This window comes from Lates calcarifer, linkage group LG17, assembly GCF_001640805.2.
Source record: "Lates calcarifer isolate ASB-BC8 linkage group LG17, TLL_Latcal_v3, whole genome shotgun sequence".
Taxonomy (NCBI): Eukaryota; Metazoa; Chordata; class Actinopteri; family Centropomidae; genus Lates; species Lates calcarifer.
This window is the reverse complement of record NC_066849.1, coordinates 8025336-8048792: the sequence shown is the minus strand read 5'-3', so window position 1 is coordinate 8048792 and position 23457 is coordinate 8025336. Positions and strand designations below refer to the sequence as shown.

The window sequence follows — 23457 nt, the reverse complement described above, 5'->3', positions numbered from 1 at the left end:
AAATAGGGAACAGAGTTATCTAAACATGAGTGGGAACAAAATACCAAGAAATGTTACCATCATTGACCACAACTCTCAGTAACATAACAGTCACTTCCTAGTACAGGGGAGGGCACTAGAGGAACAGCTTATTTAACTGGGTTGTAACTTTGTGTTATGCGAGGGAGAAGAAGCAGTCAGCTCTAAAAGTTTCAGTCTACAGCGGATACAGCATGGCTTTCAGGAGGAAGAAGAAGGTAGGCATCTATAACCATTACACTCAGATGTATATATATGATAAGAGATGTGAAACCAATTTGTGTCCTAAGTCAAGTTAAACTTTGTGAAATGAATCGGGTTGAGGAAATGTAATTCCATTTTGAATCATTTATTTTACAAAATCTGTAATTACATGAAATATTTAAATTTGAACAAGTCAAAAAGCAGAAGGATAATCCATAGATGAGAGCTGAAAGATGCCCTTCAGCGTCCTTCGCTGGTCCTAAATGTTGATCCAGAAGAGCAGCTAGAAAGTAAAACATACAACACGTACACACTTATTGTCCACATACACTTTGAGTTGATAGACCTGTTGTCTTGACCAATGCAGCACATAAACAAAGTGTTTGATTTATATCTCTAGGAGTAGATTTAGTAGTAGACGTATCTATGAGGTTAATATTACAAGCTGAATTTGATCAATATGACAGTCTCAACCAAAATACAACTTTGATTCATATAGCGTACCTGTGTCATTGGACCAGTCTGTATGTGATGTACCTCCCAGCTGTTTCACTAGGTCTGATGATCTTTACTACCTGGAAAAGTTGAAGAAAAATGGCTGAATTTTGTGGAATCTGGCACATTCCACACCAAAACAGTCACCTGTCTCACTGTGAAGCAGTTTAATGAGTCACAGTGACTGTTTGCATACTGGCAGACATGAATTCAAATTTCTGCACCTGCTAGCTGCTGTGGCATATCACATGCAAATAGTGTTCACGTGTATCAAATGATAAATCCAGTTTATTAGAACACAGATCTTGTTTTCAAAATGTTAGCAGTCAATCATATCAGTAATCACTATGATGTAGGAAAACAGCAACATCACTACAACAAAGTCCAGGGGGACGAAAATGAAACCCACTTTGTGAGGAGAAAAAAAGGCTGAATTACACATTAAATGTCTTTAAAACATCATGTCTTCTGACTAGTAATGGGTCTAAAAAGATGTTTTAGTGATTACAAGCCTTTACTGAAAAGGCTTGGCCAACCCAAGATTTAATACACAACACCATGCAACCATGTGTGGATGAACATCTCCTACAATTTCAATTAAAAGTGTTTTCCACATGTCTTACCTGCCCTCTTTTCAAGCCAAAGTAGCGAGCCACAGGGTCCCCAGCCTGGATCCTTGGCAACTGACTCTCTTTTAACTTACTGAAATAAAAATGTTAAGGAAGGACAAGAAATGCATATCTGCATAAGAGCTAAGTATTATAAAGACACTAGATACAGCTCAGTGGTGGTCCTTAGGTAAATCGACTGCAGTTTTAAAGGATACTATCTTGCCAGAAGTTCAGTCACTTCCTCTTTTGTCATAACAATATGCTCTGGAACAAGCTGAAAGACAAAAAAGAGAAATGCATCACACACAAAAATGAACATGTGGGGGTACAGACTGTAAGATCATTTTGAAATATACTGTCAGAGGTATAATAGAGTGGACTCAGTATGTTGTTTACCTCATGCTCCGTGATGTTAATAAGCAGCTCTTGTTGTAGAAACTGCTCCAATATGTATTTGGGCGCCATGTCGACTAGAGACTGTAAGAAGACATTTTCAGTCACAGCGTATTCTCAATGTGCTTTTTCCTCTTTATCAAGGACATTTATGTGTTAGCATTACTTTAAATTGGTGTTTACCTGTTTAGCTGAGGGTGTCATGCCCATCTGAACAACAATGATGGCTCGTGTGATGTTCTCTTCCTGCATCCTCTGACAGTACATCTTAATAGTCTTGATTCCCACCTTGGGCTCCTCTGAAAAGTGAAAATTATCACAAAGATGAAATATGTCACACAAATTAAACACAAAGTCGAGGTTCATCAGTTTTATTCACGAGAGAAAGAGAGAGAGAGAGAGAGAGAGAGAGAGAGAGAGAGAGAGAGAGAGAGAGTGAGTGAGTTTAGTGGACTGATCAAAAGTTCCAAGATGATTTGAGTATTTCTGTTCAAAAAATATTAAGTATTTAGTATCTAATATTGGGGATGAACCTACCAGGAAAGAAAACAAACATCTGGTCAGTGGGGTCATCATTGTGAGCTACCAGCACTGTGAGGTCTGTGCGTCTGGGGCGACCCTCGCTGGGTTTGTCTCCAAACTGACTCTTGAACTCATCCAATGTCTGATCCAACTCGTCCTGTGTCACCAAGTAACCTCGATCATGGCACAGCTGAGGACACGGAGAGAAAGCCATGAGTAAAGGAGACAAATCATAGTAATGTTTGAAAAGCAGACTGGAGCCGATTAAAGTTCTCGGTTAGCCTTTCACATCCGGGATGTAAACCACTTCTAGCAGCATATTACAATGCGATATACAAATTTCTATTATGCTCATTTAAAGTTGACGTTGAGTCTGTAGAAAGGATTTAAAACTCTCAATCTTTGTGAATGACATTTATCGTGTGTCGCAGCCTGAGAGTAGTACTTCCTGGAAGACTTTCAATTATCTTGCTCTGCACAGCAGGCAACCCTAACGTCTAGCTGTACCTGTTTTATACAAATACTTTCTGTGAGTCAGCTGCTGCCAAACAACACGGACAAAACAAAAACAAAACTACCCCACGCAGACGATAAAAAAAATCAACAAAATCCCCGGTGTTCAACATAACAGAGGGGAACCGCTGTTTAAGCTAAGCTACATGCTAAGCTGGCAAGCTAAAAAACAAAAACAAAAAACATTCAAACCTAACGCACCTGCATGATGGTTTTGCGAATCTTCCATAGCCTGTATGTTTCCTCTTCATCATCCATGTTGTCTCAAACGATTCTCTTGTTTAAGATTTAATCTAAATATATATATTTTTGTTTAATGTATCACTCTGCTTCAATCGACGACGCGACGCACGTTTTCGTTTACCGACGCAGTCCGATGACGTAGACAATGACCGTTAGCGTGAGGGTGGAGTTTGACAAAAAGCTACGTTTGTAATAATATTTATTTGTATAATAATAATAATAATAATAATAATAATAATAATAATAATAATAATAATAATAATAATAATAATCTACGAAGATCTTGTTGATCCGTCTCAGTCTTCTGTGCACGGTGTTTCACAACACAACAAAGGGCGGAGTCAGCAGCTGCAATGAAGCTATAGATCTGTTAAAATTTGGCCTCCACCCGAATAAAAAATGAGGCCATTATATGCGTTTGTGATATTTGGGGCTGTGGCGAGCAGCGGAGTACTCCTGGCGATGGTACTGTACTTTGTTTTAAGCATAACGGTAATGTAAACTATTTGCTGCCAATTTGCATTACAGTAATTTCTATAACATCGTTGTAGTAGCAATTGTTTGTATATTTGTTGGTATAATAACAGTACTGCTGGTAGAGCTGCCGTGTGAACAGATATTTACTGTATCTTACTGTTGCCCCTCGAGGCTTTACGTAACACACGCGCCAGCCTACGTTTCTCAGCGATGCAGTGCATAAGCCTTTCCTATCTGTCAGCCTGTGGGCGCACGATAATAAACACCGTATATACAAGCAGTGTACTTTAGTTTGTACCTGCTTATTGCTTCATTGAGTTTGACAGAGTGCAAGGAAATAGTACGTGCGAGTTTATTTTATGACGCCGGATGTTTCTGCAGCAGCACTCCCCCGTCTGGCTGCTGCTGTCAGCTGATAAGCTTATCATTTTCAGAAACACAGCAACAGACACTGTCATTTTTAAAGGTTTTATAACACAAAATCCCGTCGACATGTTTTCTGTTACAGCCGATATGTTATTATTATAGAGGTGTTTAAGCTCACCAGCATCCCCAAAAAAATCTTATATATTTACCAGTGGTGGAAAAATATATATAGGTGTAAGTAAGAGTTTGGGTACTCGCTACTACTAAGTGGGCTGTCTGTAAACATTAAACTAAATAAAAACGTAATTTTTCTGCATTGGTACTTGTTTGTAACCAAAAAAGTGAAATTAATCAATTATAAATCAGATTGTGTAATACTTTGCATGGCCTAACAGTTCCACCAGGTTTACAGACTGTAATTTAGCAATATGTTATGTGAAAATACCTGATTAGACAGAGATTATTACCACGTTTCTAACTGTTTAAAACACTAACTCTCTTGTTTTGACAAATTATGATCTTTTGATAGAACAATTTTTTTTAGCCTTTATGTCAGACTGAGATTTTGGAGGTTAAGTATGCTTGCAAATCATGCCAATTCACTGATGTAATATTTTGTTTTTCACACTGATATTTAGCACATTACATAACAGGTTTATGTATTTCTTCAGACTGTTGCTCTTTGCCCTGGCCACATGGAGCTCAACCTCACATGGCTCAGTTACGTGCTTTTATAAGGAGTCAACAGTCCTCATGAGTTTGTGATAATATTGTGAACTGTGGACTACACCACATGTGCATTTCTGATGTGGATTTTTTAAATCACCAGCGCAGAGAGACCTATTGGAGAATCAGTCTATCAGTTCTGTTAATGATCACCTGCTCCCTTTACATGAGCACAGTGGGATGTGTGCAGTCTCTCAGTAGTGGGACTGTGGTTCAACAGTGAGGGTGTAGCAGAAGCCACCACTGAGTGATTTAGAGATTAGATCGCTCTCTGCCTTCAGAGGACCTTACTGAAGGGCAGTCATGCGCCTCATTGGGTCCACTGTCCTTTTCTCTGTCCTGCTGCAGGCTATGGTAAGAAAAAAAGACATTTGGACTGAAACATTGATTTATGTTGAAGGACTGGAACTTATTTTTCTGAGGTGTCAAATTTTTTCTCTGAATTCATCAGTTGTATAAATACTAAAAAAATGGAAATTGGACATGTTCTTTGTGCGTTTGTTTTTTCATTTTCATTTATTTTATATTCAGTGCATTATGTAATGTATTTGTAGATTTGTGATTTGCACCCAGAAGAAATTCAACCCCCTTCAGTTTCTAAAGATGATTCTTCAGGGGAAATACGCACATCCATTCTTGCAAACACTACCTGATTGTGCTCTTTCAAAATAAGTTCCCATCACGCAACTCTTTTTGTTACCTCTCTTTCTTCCCAACAGTCTGCTCCGACAGAGGACTGGCAGACGGCCACATCTATTTATGACTTCTCGGCAACAGATATTGATGGCAATGTGGTCTCCCTAGAAAAATATAGGTAAATTAATCTGACACACATCCCCTCCCTAAATTTTGCTGTAGCATTTCATTACCAGTGCACCAGCTATAGAACATCATGGATGTGTTTCTTTGTAATTTTCAGGGGGAATGTTGTCATCATCACCAATGTTGCCTCTAAATGAGGTAAAACCCCAGTAAACTACTCTCAGTTTGCGGAGATGCACGCCAAGTACGCTGAGAGAGGTTTACGCATCCTTGCCTTCCCTTCCAACCAGTTTGGGAACCAGGTACAGTAACCCATAAGAAGCATGACAGGACAGGCCTGAAACTGTGATCTGGAAAACTGCACATTTTGTGAATGTGAAAGATTACAAAGCAATCTATGTGAGAGGTTATATACATAATATTTTATAACTGTGACATTTATGGGATATAAGAGAAAAGTCACATCAGACTGTAGGAAAATAACTAACTTATGTTTTATGTTGTTTTCTTATTTTGGAATGGGGCTTGTTATATGTATAATTTAATATACTGTATATGCACAGGGCAGTGAGATCTTGACAAATACTCACCTTTTTCCCCATTTCTCCCTTGTTTTACTTTGAAGGAGCCTGGCAATGAATCTCAAATCAAACAGTTTGCCCAGTCTTACAACGCTCAGTTTGACATGTTTGCTAAGATTGATGTGAACGGGCCCAATGCTCACCCTCTGTGGAAGTGGATGAAGGAGCAGCCCAATGGGAAGGGCTTCCTTGGAAAGTAAGTGGCGAACACATGAATCACAGAACACTGGGGCAAGGGGACAGGGTGGCACTTATCTCATTATGAAACAAAGGCTTATGTGGGCAAGTTGGATTAGGTCTGTTGACACTGTAATGAAATGAAACTGACACACAAAGTGGTAAATATATTTATAATTGAATTTAAGTGTTCACTAAGTGATTATTTTCTAACATATCATTTGCTTTCCTTCTTGCAGTAGCATCAAGTGGAATTTTACTAAGGTAAATACTGATTATCAGTTATTTATTGTATATTTAGACACCACCAGAGTTGATAGAGCAAACAATTAAACGTTTATGCTAATTATGTGAAGCAGTGCTAAGCCTGTGCCATCTGATTACAGTATAATATACCATATTTGAAAGTGTAGAATAATTATTGTAAGAAACCCCTAAATTCTTTTTTATGCATGGTAACATCATTTTTCTCTAATAATGATAATGATTTTCTTTTTTTTTTCCTCTCTAGTTTTTGATCAATAGGGAGGGGCAGGTGATGAAGAGATACGGACCCATGGATGATCCAAGTGTATGTACAAATATCCTCCATTACTACAGACACTATAGAGATTATAGCTTCTGTAGTACACTTGTATATCATTTTATTTTTAGCTTTTCTATGTGGCTGTGGAATCATTTGCTTTTAGGGGCCTGCTAACACCGAGAGGAGCTATACTGCTATAACATTGTGCACTAATGAAAATTCTGCTGTTGTGTAGCCTATAATTCACAAAAAACAGTGCAGTTACACCTGCTATAGCTTTAACGGCACATACTGTGGGTTGTGTAATAAATGCCGACTTGTTTTCTTTCCAGGTGGTGGAGAAGGATCTTCCCCGATACCTTTAAACCTCCGATGGATGACTGATATCTCACTTACTTATTCTCCATCCACTCTGTTTTTTCACCGTCCCTTCCCCTCTTTTCTCTGCTTCTCTGAGCATTGGTGGATATAGTTTGGATCTAGCCCAGACCAGTGACGGTCTGTTCACAAACCCGCATGGCGGACAGGACAGACCTGATGAAAATGGCGTGCAAACCTCCTGGGGGGATTACCAAGCCTCTATTCATTAGTTTCTCTGGAGAGAAGGAGAAAAGATCACTTAATCCATCATTCAAACTTGTAGTAGATTAATGTGTACAATCGTCTCCATAATAAATTGCACTAAGATTTTGTTTGAATTGTAGTTTGTCTGTGTAGTTGGTTGTGAGTCAGTAAACCACTTGGATTTTTCAAGTGTAAATACTGGTGTTGCTTGTAGAATGGTTGATGTTCATACACACAACAATTTTTCATTTTGTGTCATGGAAATGGTTAAACATGACTGAAAATCTATTTCTGTCATACTGAAAAGCTTATGTGTGTGTGTGTGTGTGTGTGTGTGTGTGTGTGTGTGTGTGTGTGTGTTGTGTGTGTGTGTCATAAAATCCATAACAAGTGAGAACTAGAGCTTAAAATGAAACTGTGGGATTTGTCCCTCTGGGTAGAGAAGTGGTCACAGATAACAATCTTATCTCTTGGACATTGGATTCATAGTACAGCAACTCACTCACTTAGATGACAGGTGCAGTATGATTTGTAGATATCATGTTACCTGTAGGGAGGAAAATACTGTCACATATCCAGTTCTCTAAGTTCCTGCACAGTAGAGATGGTTGTAGAGACAGTGATTAATCGCTTAGACTATCCCATACATGTTATAATTGCATTTATAGTGAGTTAAAACATTCACAAATTATTGATTTTGGAGTAGCGTAGATCAGTGGTTCCCAATCTGAGGGTTGGGACCCTTAAATACATAAAGATCAGATCTTTGTGTCTTGCTTGTGAAATAGTGTATAGTATAATCTCCTCAGTCCTCTAAAAGCAATTTGAATTAAACAATGTGATGAGGGAAAATTACTCTTTGATTGAAATGCTCACAATTCATATAAATGCAACATATGATGAGGGGGTCACATAAAGTCCTAGCTTTGTATTATGGGATCCCAAGTGAATACAAAGGGAATGGGGAGCCTCTGGCTAAGATTAGACCAAAGTCATCCTTTTTAGAAATCTTTAATAGGAATCTCTAGATTCCTATTAATAATGCTGTGATAGACCATGATAATGTACTTCAAGTTTAACCTTGAACCAGGTTAAAGGAAGTGCTTTGAGGTCTTGTTTGAGGTTTTTTATCTTCTCTGTGTCCATAAGGATAGTGGAAGAAAACAACAGTGTGAGGTTTTAGTTCAATTGTTGTAATATTACATTCAGATGAATATTAATCAATATTACTGCACAAATTAATTCTTATAACACCCTTGGTTCCTGGCCAAATGGCCTTTAAATGCTGTCAGCAAACAAACCAATATTAATAGTGTTATCAGAACTTTAATTAAGGGAAACCTACTTTTGCTGTGGAGCCAAAAACCTAATTAACTCAGCCAAAGGAAAGTATCCATTGCAGTTTAAGTAGATATGATTTGTAATACTCTATGTTTAGGATGTATGGGTTTGATACCAGTGGTGGTTAGCAAGGGGCAGTCCTCAGCTTGTAGAGCAGCAGCATGTGATATTAACATAAATGCAACATAACATGATGTAAATAGTCCATTTTGACTAAATTGGTGTCGATTCTCAGTCTAGTTTTACCTCTCTTTTTCTGTTGTTTGAAGCAGAAATGAGCAAAACATGAGAAAAAGAGGTACTGATTCATGTATGTCAGTGTAATGCATCTGCTCAGGCTCCATCAGTTCAGGCTGACCTCTGCATGTGATTCACAACATCCAAACAGACACACAGAGCTCCTGGCTGCGGTTCTCTCCTCCTCCTGCAGAGGGAGCCACAGTGTCCAGCAGCTCAAAACCAGGCAGCAGCAGCTTCTGTAGCAGCAGCAAGTGCGGTGCGGTCGACCTGAGAGGAGCGGAGAGGAGCGGGCTCTGTTCCGCCGTCGTGAGGAAACACGGATGAAGGGACGGGGATAACTATCACATATTCCTCCATTTTATTATTGTTACATACCAGAGAGCACACTCCTCCTCCCTCCCCCCCCGCCGGGATAGCGCCGTCGCTGTGGGTCTTTCATTCAGAGGGCTTGCCTGTTTTTCCTCCGGGAGGCTGAATGGAAGCAGCAGCCGAGGGAGCGGTCGGGCTGTCGGAGGCCAGGGACGGGAGCCCGCTATCTGGGGCCGCAGCATCCGATGATGCGGACACGGTCGTTGGAGTTAGCTACGGGATGGACGCCGCAGACATGGGTACGTCGCCACCTATCAAATAAACCCTTCACGTCTTGAATGTGTGTATCACTATCCTCACATCCATTTCCATGTAAGTGTGTGGTGCTACCGCTGTGACCAAAAGTCCCGACTCATCTCTGCTAGCAAGGAACTGGTAAGCTAGGCTAGCAGCTAACTTAGCTGAGTGGATGAGGGGAGCAGGTGAAGTTAGGTACTATAGATACTGTATGTGTTACTGTATAATCTTTAATGTACGTTCGTGTAGGGACAGTCGTGACTAGTCAATAACACAACAAACCGGGGATAGGAGATGAACAGCCAGGTGTTTGAAAGACAAATATGAGGCTTGTTGTAGCTGTAAATATTTCCAATTATCTGGCTTTCCCTACAGGAGTTGCCAGGGGCGTAGCTAGGATTTCTTACCACCTCAAGTCCCCCTCCCCTGTTTTTACATAGCAATAAGTAAATTAAGCGGCACCAAGAACTATCAGTTTCTTTTCCCCCACAGGGTGTTGAAGAACATTATATTTTTTGCAGACACCACTAAAGCCTCAGTTTGGGTTTATCATTTGGCTCCATCTTGGCAGTTACTGGGGCCAGAAAAATCCCATTTTTGGCAAGGAGGACAGCTGATGAACAGACTCAGACATGTCATATTTTTTATTTCAGTGGTGCGTCTTTTTAATTGTAGAAGATGTGAAATAGAGTTCTTCTACACCAGACATTTTGCCTTGTCATAGAAGGAAAAGCACAGGTGTTACTGACATACATGTTTACTAACATTAATTGTGGCTCTGTTATGCAAGTGTCTCAGTAAGCCATGATAGTGAGCAGAGTCTGAACAACACCAGGACCCTGAAACTGACGCAGCTAAAAGGAATACAGCCATTGTTAATTTTATAATTTACACCTCTACTTTTCTTAGGTTGGCATGTAATAATGTCTTTTTTGAAAAAGACATGAAGGCAGCTGAGGTCAAGTTTAAAATTGGGCCCATAATGAACATTTTACATGAGCCACCAGTGTATTAAAAAGGTTATTAGTTATTTTTTACAGTGTCTCCTTTTACAGTTTTGTGCATTATGTGAATAACTGCTACCTGCAATGTCACCACTGTGCCGTAGCTGTTTGTGTCATGAAGCTTTTGGTTGTTTTGTTGTGTGTGTATTAATCTCTATCTATAGAATTTACCAGAAGCACAAGTTCATATTTACTATGTAGGCCAATTAAAGCTGGTTTTAAATGTATCCATTCGTGGGGATATTTACATTAACAGACTTGGGTTTTCCTTATTTCAGTAAATAACATCGGTTTGATTTTGAATGCATTTAAAACAAATGTTGGATTAACAGCATTATCTAATGACTATTTAAAGCAAGTTGCAGTTGTTCAGTAGCCAGGCTAAAAGGTGGAGCATCATAATAAAAGACAGCATCGTCAACTCAGAGATGTGTGCTGCTATGTAAATGACATAACATTATTTAATATAGCCTAGTGGTGATTTTAAAATCCACTAATGGATGTGGATATGTCAGTAAAGGTATGTATGTGTATGTGTTTCAGTCATGCTGCAGTCACTGGTGTGTTCACTGTACTTCATAGTTTTGGGGTTTTCATTGTACCTGGTGAGGAAAGTGCTGACTTTGACGAGAGCTCAGTACCTCCACACAGAACAGGCTCATGAATCAAAGGGCAGTCTGGTGAGGGTTACTCTTTGAGCTTAGCTGTATCAGAGGATGAAAATGAGAGCGGGGTGCCTTTGGCTGCAGATGCCTTTTCTCTTTTTTTTTCCTAGCATGCGAGATGGCGCGTGTCTCATGCACCTGGGGTAATTTCACAAGTGTGTGCCTGCTCACTCAGTGCACCTTCACATGAAATGAAAAGCACAAGCCTTAGTGGAGAGAGAGTGAGAGAGAGAGATGGCATGTTCAGATGAACAGTGTTAAAACAGATCCATTATTGAGTGCACCTGTCCCCTGCCAAATGTATTCAGCTTGATGGTTTATGGATAGTTTGCATTCGCCGGTCTGCGCTGTATTTCGAGTTACTTGACATTGGCTGTGAGAGTATTAAAATGTAATGTTTCTAAAAGCCACAGAGGACAACTATTCATGGTACAATGTGATGTGTATTGTGATTTCATTGGATCAGAGAGAGGATGGAAAGCCACAGCTGACTGTTTAAGCTTCTTGTTTTTAACACACCACCATCTGTAACCTTGTTACCCCATGTAACCTCAGCTTTATTCATCTCTGAATAGGCTAATGCTGTAGGTTGAGTTGGTTAAATATTACTGAGGCAAGACATATTTAAATTATGCCCATCATCCATGCAGCGCTGCCCTGATATGCTACTAATGCAGCCTTCTATGATTGCTAATGAAATTCCATTAAAGAGAAAGCCAGTCTAGTCGATACCTCGCAACAAGTCGTCCAGTGAAACAACGAGGAGTTTTTCTGCTTCTAAAAATACCTGGTATTTCACTAAGTAAAATGGACAGAAAATCATACATTCTCCAATACAACCTATTCTAAACAGCCACTGGATACAGAGACTGTAATATATTATTCTATAAAGTTGTAGGTCCAAACATCTGCTACAAAGTAAACAGTAGTCCTGTGCTGTAGCAGAGTAAATAAACAGACTGCTGCTGAAAATGTGTGATTTCACTCATCAGTGTCAGGCAGTAGCATGTTGCTTGGAATATATTCCTGACCAAAGCAGCCAAAGATCTAAATTAATTTCTGAAATAAATGACACTTTGAACAGAGCTAGCTAAATGCATAAATTATAACATCACTTGCATATATTTTGAAATGTATCACTAAAGGCTAATGGAGAGTCAACCCACATAAACTCTGTTCTTTTTTATCACAATTTTATTCAGGGAATAGATGTGATTAAAATCTCAAGGGAGACCTACAACACTGTCATAATGTTATCAAACATCAAATACAGCAGCTCCCAGCTGCTGATAATATCAGACACTGCACTGTTCTGTCTTAATTTGAATTAGTTAGTCATATATTGTGCTATTTGGATGGTTGATTGATGATTTTATTGGAATATGTGCTACTTTTTTGAAGGTGAACCTACTTTTAAGTTGTCAGTCTTATTCTTTTTATTGCTAATGCGGTGTGTGTCCTCTTGTACAAAGCTTTTTAGGTTAAGCTAGTTTGTCTGATAAGCCGTGCAGCAGGGCGGGGTAGGTGTGGATCACACCATGACTCCTGTGCAACATCTGTCAGTGAAGGGTCTTAAAGAGATAGTCCATTAAAGGCTATTCAGCTGAAAAGTGTTTAACCCGGGGATTGTGTTAATTTCTATGGCAGTCAGTGTAATGACAGTGTGGCATTGGCACTGGTCAATAGGAATGAATGGAAATGTCAGCTGCAAAGGTCCATCTTGATTCTTATTGGCTTCTGGAGATACTAGATGTTCATGTAACATGTCAAAGTGCTCGGTTTTACGTCAGATCCTGTGTGTGTGTGTGTAATTGCAGACTGCAGTGTTAAGCTCAGCTGCTCTGAATGTATGAACACAATGTTGTGTGGGTGTCACAGCTGGCTGTTAAATAGCTGTCTGAGCATTTAGTCCCATTCAAAGCTCCTTATCCTCAGGCAGTTGTAATTTGTCCCTCTAGTCTCCTATGAGCACGACAGCATCAAACTCACTTATCTTCACCCCACGCTCACACTCAACTGCTCTCACCTACAACCTCGGCTGTAGTCTTTTTAATTATTTTCTTTCACATCCTCTCCTCTCTTCTCCTCTCTTTCCTCTTCTTACTCTCCTCTCCTTTTACTCCTTGAGTGAGACACAGCTCATCTACCTCCTCTGTGAGTGATTCCCTCGGCTCAGCCACTCATTTGTCACTATCCATCAGTCCTCCCCCTATCTATTTTTCTCTGGTCCCCGCTTTAGGCATGGCCTGTCAGAATTGCTGACGGAGGCATAAAGGGTGCTCGCCTCCTGTGGAATTTACCATCCATCTGTTTCCTCCGCATTATTCCTTCTGCAAGGTCTCTGTCTCCCTCTCTCTCTCGCTCTGTCCCCCCGTGTCTATCTGTGCCAGGATCAGTTTGTATCTCGGTGGCCAGTTCAGCAAACGTATATAGGAGTTTGATCCTCTGCCAGGTTATTTGATGTCATGTTGTTTAACGTAGATGGTGACGCAGTTCAGTTACGTCTTGCGTGCTGCTGATGATTGTCTGCAAGTGGGGGATGTGTGCTACAGTAGCTATTTTAAACAGACACCACAGCACGAGCAGGAGTGTTGTGTTTGCTGCTGTCTCTTCTTGTGCTTGGCCAGTTTTCAGTTTGTTTGTTTGTTTTTTTCATTTTCTGAACAATACCTGCTGGGAATTAGTGAGAGAGAGAGAGTAAATGGAGGAGATGGAGACTGAGACAGGGAGGAGAGGCATATAAAGAATTTTAGGCTGTGCTTTCTTCTGTTTTGGTGGATTTGCAGCTGTAAAAGACTGGATAAGGCTCTAGCTCAGTTTTACACTTGCCTGACTATACTGTCATACTATTCAGGCTTCCCTTGGGGGGGGGGGGGGCAAGGACCTGCTGTTTTCAATTAAGAGAGTTACTGTGCCCACTGTGCAGGCTATTATTATTTCATAATCAGCACCTGGAGCATGTGCACAGTCAGACAGGAGCACGAAGCTGTCTTACTTATCTGAAACACCCACATAAAATTTATGGAGATCGTTTTCAACGAAGAAACCATTCAAGCAGTTCCTACTTCGGGCTTCAGTAATTACACCTATTCTGGTACAGAGGGATGTTAGAAGTAAGGTTAGGTTGTGGCCTGGTATCAGCAGTGAAGCTGGATGATTACAGAGTTGGCACTCGTACCTAGGGGCCACTGTGTCTGCACTGGTACTGTGCCCAGCAGTGTCTTTGCATGTTTTCCCTGTGTCAGTGATGGTTTCCACCACGCTTCCCTCCACAGTCCAAAAACATGCATTTCAGGTGAAGTTGAAACTCTGAACTGCCTGTAGATGTGATTGTGTTTGTCTCCGTGTGTCAGTGTACTAGGCTGATGACCCGAACAGTGTGTACCCTGCCTCTCACCCAGTGGATGCTGAGATAATCTCCAGATAAGCTTTTAGAAAATTGATAAAAACAACTAATTTTTTTCACAGTGGTTAGAGCTTGTGTTCCTCCTCATCCACTAACCCTTAGGCCCCATACATACCTTTTTTCTACAAAACGTTTGAATTTTAGTTATCCATATTCAGAGTTGAGATAATAGAGCTGAGATACTTTTTTGAAGCAAAAATGACAAAAATTCACAGCTTCTAGCCTCTCAAATGTATGATTTGCAGTCCTCAGCAGTTCTCTTCTATAGCAAATTGGATATCTTGAGGTTTTGAACTGTTGGTCTGACAAAGTGAGAGATCTGAAGATGCCCCCCGGTGTTCTTGGAAATAATTAAAGGATTAATCGATAATGAAAAAATTTGTTAGTTATGTAGTTAGTATAATAGCCTACATATCATTGGAATTCTGGCTGGCTGTTTGTTTATTAGATAATTCATTTTTCAGGGTTATGAATAGTTGAGACTGCAGTTATAAAAGGCAGACCTACACAGACTTGATCTTTACAATTTCACTGTAGTTTAAGAATAAAATGGTTGATCTGACTGATATTTACAGTCTGAGTCTTCTTGAAGTGAATGGCAAGCAAAGCCTTGCACAGTGGAGAACAGACATGCTGGAGGGTTTATGTAAGTTTAATGGGGTCTGAGCAGTGAGAAAATGTATTCATTCATTAAACCGTGTGGGCCTAATTGGCAAAATCAGTCTCCCTGACTCTGATATAAGTAACACTCTCCTCCTCTCCTCTCATGTGATGGTGCATTTGCTGTGGATTCAGACAGCAGAGTAGACTCGAGTAATCAAGGGCTGCATTTTCTGGTGTCTGTCATTTGAAGTCACTGCCTGGCCGGAAGCACAGATTTTGTCTTAGCCAGAGTTTCTGTGTTGGATTTACTGGTTGGTCAGATTTTTGTCTCTGGTCATGATTTACAGAGCTTTTTGTGGCTAGGTTCTGTACGTGTTGTAGTGACGTACATTTTATTTATTAAGTAGGCCGCGTGACAATGAAGCATACCTCAGTTGTCAGCTGAGGCAGAAGTGGCGTATCATCAGTACATCTTACCTTTATGTATATACATGTAAGAAAGAGTTGTGCAAATAATCAGAGGAGATCCAGTCAGTGTGTGTGATTATTTGGGTTCACACATCCTGCACAGAACATTTTATGCCTCAGAAAAGCAGGTGCAGATTCGCACATCCATGTTAAGGCAAGGTTGTGGAGGAGAATATAGTTTGTTCAGCTCATTTTGTTGTCCTGTTACAGACCTTTACGTAAATCAGAGTCATTTTTTAATCCCCTTTTTCTAAACTTGCTGATTTCAGCCCATATAATTGTGTTTTTTAAGGTGCTCTCTACTTGCATTTTGCACTTGCAGACTAAGTTTTATATGCTATTATATGCTAATTACATGCATATTGTAAACACAAACTGAAACAAAGGCACAGTGCAGATTTTCCTTCACTTTCATATCCACGACTCGAGCCCTGGATGTCTTTAAGGTTGTTATGTCTCAGCTATAAGGTTGTGTTGCCCCCAGATTGTAACATGTTCTTGTCCAAATTCCGTATGTATGTGATCAGTATGTGATCATTGCTTTCTTTGCACTGCAGGGAAAAATACTCTGTTCACTCCTCTTCCAGGCTCTCTCCACAGGCACCTTTAGGTTTTCTGTTTCCTCCATGTTTGGACATGCTATGGAAGCCCAGTAAATAGGACTCATTTTCTATACAGTCTGTGTTATTTGCTGCATTGTATTTTACAAAAGGCCAAGGCTGTTTGTCTGTTTTTTGTCTGAAGAGGATTTCTCTTTGAAACCACAGGCAATGCAGCGTCACACTGAGCACAAGACACAGAGGCAGCTTTCTGTAGGTAGAATGGTAAATGATAGCCGAGTAACTAACTGTATACCTGAGGCTGCAACACAGAGGTACCAGATCATCTGCACTCCATGTATTCATTTAGATGGCAGCATGCAGAGGTGATCTGTGTGGCAACAGCTTCTTGACAGTTTGAGAATGTAACACATAAGATAAAAACATCTCTTTGGTGCCTATATACTTCCTTCCTGAGTGTCACAAGAGTTTGATTTTATGTTTGAGTTTCAGCTCTGTAGTACTGTTAAGTCTGCCGGTGTCTGTGTAGATTTTTCTGTGCAGGTAAGAGATTGACAGGAGCAGCTGTGACCTGTGCTGTAGTTAGAGCAGATTACCCTCCACTGAGTCACCACCACCAGGAGAAGATGCTGCTGTCAGCAATAACACAGGAGCACACAGGAGTCAGGCCGATCACCACCCTGTCTTTTTGTATTACTAACTCCACTCCAATGGCTCCCACTGTACTGCTGTACTCTCCTCTCTCCTCTCCTCTTTTCTGCTCTCCTCTCCTCTCAGTCCATACAAGGACCTTTTTCCCTGGGTTGTCAGCTTTCACTGCATTTTGAGGATCAGCAAGGATCACTAAGCTCAGTCCTGATCTGGGAGCTCAGTATGAAAAACATACTGAAATTGCATAAGAGTTTGAGCGCTTGTATGTGTGTGTGTGTGTGTGTGTGTCATTTTGCCAGAAGGACTGAGCTGTTTTTAGCTTTGCCTGGAGAACAGGGTGCTGCTACTCAGCCCAGCCAGTCTCTCCAGGAGCAATAATACCTCCCAGAGGGAGTGAAGGACACACATCATGACATATCAGTCTATTGGCATTAATAAAACATTCCCACTAGCTATTGTCCAGGAGTTGGAAACTGTGAAAACAGAAGTATTAATTACTCCATCTTCTCTCTTGTTGTGTGTTTGCATAGACTCAGTCCTCATGTTGAGTAACATTGTTGGAAGGGATGAGATTCCCATAAACACACAGATAGATGTCACACAGTGAGGAATTTCGGTATTATTGACTATTATTGACTTTTGGAGGTGTATCCATGCATGTGTGTGTGTGTGTGTGTGTGTGTGTGTGTGTGTGTGAAAGCTGTTATCACTATGGTGTTGATAATATTCTGTCAGGACTTGGCTGAGGAGCTAGACTCCTCCTCAGTAAAGACAATTCTCTCTGCATCTCCTCACTTTGATTTTCCATTTCAAAGTCTGTGGAGCTTTCAGGCCTCTCCAAGGAAAAATTACACTTTCATACCCACCTGTTCCATTAGACTGATCCACAGTTTGAAATAATCAGACCTGCTGGACATCTATCATGGATAACCCCTCCCACCCCCCTGAGACTGTGGGTGACCTGAGCAGCTCCTTCAGCAACAGACTGCTGCAAGAAGGAGCGCTACCGCAGGTCATTTATTCCAACAGCCATCAGACTGTACAACACCAGTCTGATTCAACAATAAACCTGCACTCTGGACTGCACTTTCTGGTCGCTTTCACTTTCATCTATCTCACTGATTATCACCATTTTCTGTAATACAAACTGCACATTTATGTTTATTTCAGAGTTTTTATGCTGCTTTTTGCACTTTAATTTTTATCCTTCTGTTCCTCTTTTATAATATATTTTTTATCTTTTGTCTATTCTTCACTCTTGTGTTGTTCTTGCTGCTGTAACGAGTGAATTTCCCACAAGTGAGATAAATAAAGTCGGATCTTATTTTATCTCAAAGATGTAACTGTCGGAGGCTCCTCTGAACTGCGGTGAGGTTTAGACCAGTGTCATTAGCTGCTGTCAGTAACTGCCGAGCCCGTCATTTCAGCCACTTCTCATTGTCAGTTTGAATGTTAAATAAATGGATTTGGACGGCGAAGGCGGGCGGTAGATGCAGAGTACTGGCAGGTGTGGCATTTTAATGATGTTTGCATTTTTATCAGAAGATTTAATTTGTCAACCTTTCAGCAGCAGAGAAATGTGCAGAACCGTTCAGATGACAGAAATACAGACATCCCTGCAATCATCAGTGATTGTCTCTGAAACCTGTTACAGACAGATTATTTTGTAAAACAGTTGCATTTGTCCAAAAGCTGAAGCCCAGCAGAGACAGCAGGCAGCAAACCAGAAAAACAGACAGACGGTCTCTTGACTTCCACCTGTTCCTTGCATTGGCACCATCTTATCCTGATAATCCAGACAGTTAGTCTAGTAGCCTAGTGGGATTGGGATTAGGGAGAGTAAAGTAATAGTGACCGTGACTTGGCTGGCTTTGCTTGTGGGCTGCTGTCTGCCTCTGAGACACTTACAAAGCCTCAGAAGATTCAGTTTTTTGTCTGGGTGAACCACAGTCAAGCCAGGCCAGCTGGAGTTTCTGGAGCGAGTATGTCTGTCGTGTTTCCTGCTCTGAAACACTGGAAAAGGCCTGAGCTGAAAATTATAGGTGTAGGTCTGTTTTGGAATGTAGTGACCTGTTTTACAGCTCAGCAGTAGTTTGTTGTCTTAAGAAAATCAGTGGTGCTTGCTCTGTTTTTATCTGCTTAAATGGTGTGGAAAAATACTCACAGTTTACTGTGTTCAGAAGCAGCCAGTACCGGTTCCATTAGCTCTTTTCAACCTGTGTGCAAAGGCAGAGTAGTGTATAAAATTACTGCTCATATATCTCACTTTTTCTGTATTTTCAGTGTTTGTGTTAATCAGTACTGCAACAAAATCTCTGTTACAGCAATATGTGGCAGCCAATGATTATTTTTATTGTCAGTTAACTTAATCTATTGATTAATTATTACATGAGTAATAATTCAGTGGAAGCTCTGAGTCAAATGTCCTTCACAAGAGGAAAAAAAATTATTGAAATTAGTTCCTTTGGCTTCAGTGTCTAATGACAAATATATGAAGTTGATAAAAGCTACCAAACTTTTAACAAATTACTGTAACAAATAACTAGTCAATTATAAAAATAGCAATTACTGTCAATTGACTAATTAAGTATCAAAGAGGTCTCTTAACTTGTATAAAGATGACAGCAATTAGTTGATTTAAAAACAAATTTGGTAATTGAGTAATCATTTAATTTTAAGCAAAAATGCTAATTCTTTTCCAATTTTTGTTTCTTCAGTGTGAGGATTAGCTGCTCTCCTCTGTTTTATATCATTGTAACTTTAATAAGTTGTGTCTAAAACACAAGATATTGAAGTTACAATGAAGACAGTTGGACAAAACAAAATCATTTGAGAGTGTTCTCACATTTTATAGAGCAAGCGATTCATTTATTTATCAAGAAAATAACGGGCAGATTAATGGATAAAGAAAATAATTGTGACTTGCAGCTCCATAGTATTTCTCCCTTAGTAAATAAATGTTGTTATGTTTGGACCCAGCAGCTGTTTATCTGTATGCAAAGTCACTGTGCATTGCTCATCATCTAGCTCCAAGATAAATGTCTCAAAGGGAGGTTTTTCTAATCCAGCTGAGGGGAGGAAGCTTTTTATTAAGCTTCCGTGCTTGTCTGATGCTATTGATTGTAATGGATGACTTGGCACAGTGAAAAGCTGTCCTCTTCAGCCCCCTGCTCCATCCACACATTCACTGTATTATACAAAGTGTATGATATGCACTGACAGTAGAGGACGGAGCGGCTTTCCCCCTCTGTGCACACCGCTTTGTTCAGTAAATCAGAGGAATGCTGGGGGGAAATGTGTTTAAGGGAGAAGCTTGTTGATGTGTGCGGATGCCACCATGCTGGTTTTAGTCGTGTTAGCATAGTTAGAGCTGGGTTCAACCACACCTCCTACTTTAGTTTGTAAGTGGTTCGCATTGCTGATTGTGTATATTCCTCTGCCTGTGGCTGCCTCTCTGTGTGTTTACGTGCCAAAGCAGTACGGATAAGCCGTAAGGATATTATTCTGCCAGTGTGCCATAATTGCGAGGAACATTTAAAGCCTCTTTGAAAAGCTTAGCATTAGGAAGTTGATGACTCCTTAATTATAACTGTCGCCATCCAAGTAGCTCTGCACTGATGGTCAGTTGAGAGGAATTACTGATAGGAAGTACTGAGATGCACACACAGATATCTACACCTACACACACCAGTAGAAAAAATACTGAGTATGTTTACTTGTGCATCAGTACTGGGATTTTAGCGTATCCTGTTAATGTGTTTGTGCATGGTAACGTCCTAGTTACAGAAACACAGAGAGGCTTGTTTGCTTGTTGGGTTGGGCTGGATTACTCTGAAAGAAGCCAGGATACTGTGACATGTAAACACTTATCCGTGTGAACAGTCTGCACAGGTGCACGTCTGACACACCTCACATTAGAGGTGGTCAGAATAAATATTATTTTAAAGGAACAGTTTCACATTTTGCTACTGAGCATTAGCATTATAACTTCTGTGTTTAGTCTGTAGACAAAAAGAAGTGAAAAACGATTGTGGCTAAGAGATGCTGGTAGGTGAATTTACTACAGTCACAACCAGACTGTTTCCCCCTGCTTTCAGTCTTTATCCTAAGCTAAGCTAATCATCTTCTGGCTCCAGCTTCATATTTACTGTGCAAATATGAAAGTAGTATTGTAGTGGTCTTCTTAACTAACTCTTGTCAAGACAGTGAATAAGTAAAAAAAACATTGTACCTTTAAACAATATAAATATATACAGTTATTAAAAGTATCGCTTGCTGTTTTGCTTTACTGGCAAAACGATAATTATTCAACAATTATTGTTGAATTGTTAATTATTAATAACAATGTCAATAATAATTATTATTATTGACAGTTATTGAACAGCCTGTACAGAAAACAGAGCAATCAGAAGCCTGGAGATCATTATACATGTGTACCAAGTAAACATCACATAGTGAAAATCATGACATGATAAGACTTGTAACACAAGTGTACATCCAAACATACTTTTTTAAGCCTTTTTACTGCCTCCACTTTTCCATTCTGGACCGAAGGCCAGAGATGGATGCTGAGGACCACACTGGCTGACTGGTTTGGTCATGGAAAAATACACAGCCCGCTGGCTACTGAGATCAAGGGCTCAGGGGTGGAATGGCCTGATGGCACTGATTTAGGATCAGTTTGCCTTTCCTCAGTCTAAACAGCAACCATCACTGTTGCATAACCCTCCTGAGCAGAGTGAACTAGGCTAAGGTTAACCATAAATTAACATATTCTAAAAACAGGAGGTCCTCGAGGCAGCTCTGTCTGTCTGTCTGAACCTCTGCAGCATCCTGAACATGAGAGAACAAACGACTCTCTCCTGTAACACTCATACCATCCTCACAATGTTGTCAGAGATAATATTGCAATCCCACGGCATTGTTCACTGAGCAAAATACTGACATAAGAGCTGACTGTATTTTACTCCACTTTTTATTGAGTAGGCTGCCTTGTTGATTTTTCTGCTCCTTCAAAATTTGATGGCATTATGGATTTTGGCTTTCGGTTGGTCAGGTCAGGCACACTTTGACTCAATAATCAAACGCTGCTTTGTTGTGGCATGAAAAATTAACACCCAATCGATAGCTGGAGCACCATCACTTAGCCTCTGCCGAGATAACGAACAATCATCCCAGAGACTGCCTCTTACTTAGCTCACCCTCAGGGAGTCCCGGTATTGATCCCATCTGCGCGAGACATCGCTGTCAGTAACACACATCAATGCTGTCTACAATACATAATATTAAGAATTAGGTGACACACCCAGGTCATTATTTATGTTAGATAAAATTTATTGCTGAGATGCATTAAGCCATTGTATAGGTCTGAGTGAGTGGTCATTTCTCTTGATTTGTTTTATGTTGTGTTTTTATTCTTGCATGTATGCTTATATTAATGAGTGGAGCAATGGTCACAGTCTTATGCATAGTTATGTTGTGTCATATTTTGCTGTGTGGCCTATTTAACAGCAGCGTGAGAGGACATGTGGAAAGCAGCATCTGTCTGTTGATTCCAGGCACACGTGCCTCACTCATAAAAATGCTGGTTGACCTCAATTGGGGCACCATGGAAACAAGAGGGAGAAAAAGTATGTGTGCACCAATGTGTGTGTGTGTGTGTGTGTGTGTGTGCGTCCATGTGAGCCAATATGAACATGGAAGCCGGAGCAGATATATATTTACTGTATGTTGCCCAGGTCCAAGACAGAGAGAATAACACAGCTTATTACAACCGCTCAGTGTCTCTGTAGTTTAATAATGTGAAAGGCTTTGATGGAAGAGTGCCTAACATTTCGAAAAGTCTCCCATAAATCATTTGGAAATGGGGCAGAGATCAAGAAAAGCGGAATCAGTCATATATTTTTTTTTTTTTCAGGCATAGAGCTCTTAGTATCTGTGCTATCCTGCTCATCGTGAAGCAAGTTTGAACAAGAATTTGTTTTAAGTGTGTTTCTGTGTTATGTATCTTTTTATATGTCTGTTAGTACTGCAGACACTGCACACTTGCTGTGTGCTGAAGAGCATAGGTGTTGATAAAAAGTGTTTCATATCTACGTGGGTTGTGGACATTGAGGATTTTATCACACATTCAAGTGTTTTATTAGAGTTTTAATGAACTGGACCACATCAGATCTATGGAGACATTGAGTTTACATGTCGCAGATTACTGAAAAGGTTATTGTAATCCATTGCAATCCATTGTGTAACCTAACTCTATAGCACAAATTATGTCTTTTTTATAGTTTGTAATGATTGTACTCAGTGACCTGATCACATATGAAGAAACATACTTTAAAGCAAAAAGGAAGAGTAAAATTGAGATGCACTGAGCTGATACATGTGATTAGATATTAGGTCCTGTATGTATGTTTTACTTTTTCAAGCATAAATTATATCAACCCAGTTCTACTTTGCACCTACCATCTTGATTTTGTGTTTAGTGTTTCAAAAATCTGTTGTAACATGTTCATGAAATCCCCTGCTATTTTTAAGTATTGCCATTGTCCTTGTGAATGAACTGATGAAGGTCTTTAAGCAAATATACAAGGTCTGTTATAATTCTGTGGTCTGGCAGCAGCATGTATGGATTGTCTCATGTGACATGGCAACAACCAGGGATTAAATTATGACAGATTTCTCATATGAACGGGTCAAACGTGGGTTGAACATGTGATCATATGCCTGCGTCAAACA

General features: G+C 40.1%; 3 protein-coding genes across 7 annotated transcripts in view; 2 read left to right on the top strand and 1 right to left on the bottom strand.

Moving 5' to 3' along the window:
- The first annotated feature begins 107 nt into the window (after nucleotides 1-107).
- Nucleotides 108-7312, top strand: gpx4a (glutathione peroxidase 4a). 4 transcript variants are annotated; one of them, XM_051077531.1, is made up of 7 exons: nucleotides 108-236; nucleotides 5288-5382; nucleotides 5488-5632; nucleotides 5956-6107; nucleotides 6328-6352; nucleotides 6600-6659; nucleotides 6947-7312. In XM_051077531.1, the coding sequence occupies exons 1-7, from the start codon at nucleotides 213-215 to the stop codon at nucleotides 6977-6979; spliced, it is 534 nt and encodes a 177-aa protein (XP_050933488.1). In that variant the 5' UTR covers nucleotides 108-212; the 3' UTR covers nucleotides 6980-7312. The 4 variants fall into 4 exon arrangements, with proteins under 4 accessions (XP_050933488.1, XP_018525654.1, XP_018525652.1 ...); XM_018670138.2 differs by lacking the exon at nucleotides 108-236 and adding an exon at nucleotides 3307-3464; XM_018670136.2 differs by lacking the exon at nucleotides 108-236 and adding an exon at nucleotides 3323-3491.
- polr2eb (RNA polymerase II, I and III subunit E, b) lies at nucleotides 352-3145 on the bottom strand. Its single transcript, XM_018670135.1, has 8 exons — nucleotides 2958-3145; nucleotides 2259-2433; nucleotides 1905-2020; nucleotides 1725-1805; nucleotides 1544-1602; nucleotides 1341-1419; nucleotides 727-797; nucleotides 352-505 (listed from the first exon to the last, which is right to left on the bottom strand). Exons 1-7 carry the CDS (start codon nucleotides 3012-3014, stop codon nucleotides 732-734), a joined length of 633 nt encoding a protein of 210 aa, XP_018525651.1. The 5' UTR covers nucleotides 3015-3145; the 3' UTR covers nucleotides 352-505; nucleotides 727-731.
- Nucleotides 7313-8982: 1670 nt separating the features above from the next.
- The window catches only part of pip5k1ca (phosphatidylinositol-4-phosphate 5-kinase, type I, gamma a), a 46610-nt gene continuing 32135 nt past the window's right edge, over nucleotides 8983-23457 (top strand). For both annotated transcript variants that reach the window (XM_018670120.2, XM_018670118.2), the window contains exon 1: nucleotides 8983-9367. In XM_018670120.2, coding sequence (XP_018525636.1) covers nucleotides 9235-9367 — 133 coding nt within the window. In that variant the 5' untranslated portion in view covers nucleotides 8983-9234. The remainder of the gene's footprint in view (nucleotides 9368-23457) is intronic.

What these genes read in the sequence shown, in the direction of transcription:
- polr2eb (XM_018670135.1), bottom strand. Translation starts at nt 3,014, where the DNA reads ATGGATGATGAAGAGGAAACATACAGGCTATGGAAGATTCGCAAAACC. An exon ending in TTCGCAAAACCATCATGCAG is followed by an intron (nt 2,434 to 2,957) that starts GTGCGTTAGGTT and finishes CCGTGTCCTCAG; the next exon opens with CTGTGCCATGATCGAGGTTA. An exon ending in GATGTTTGTTTTCTTTCCTG is followed by an intron (nt 2,021 to 2,258) that starts GTAGGTTCATCC and finishes TTCACTTTTCAG; the next exon opens with AGGAGCCCAAGGTGGGAATC.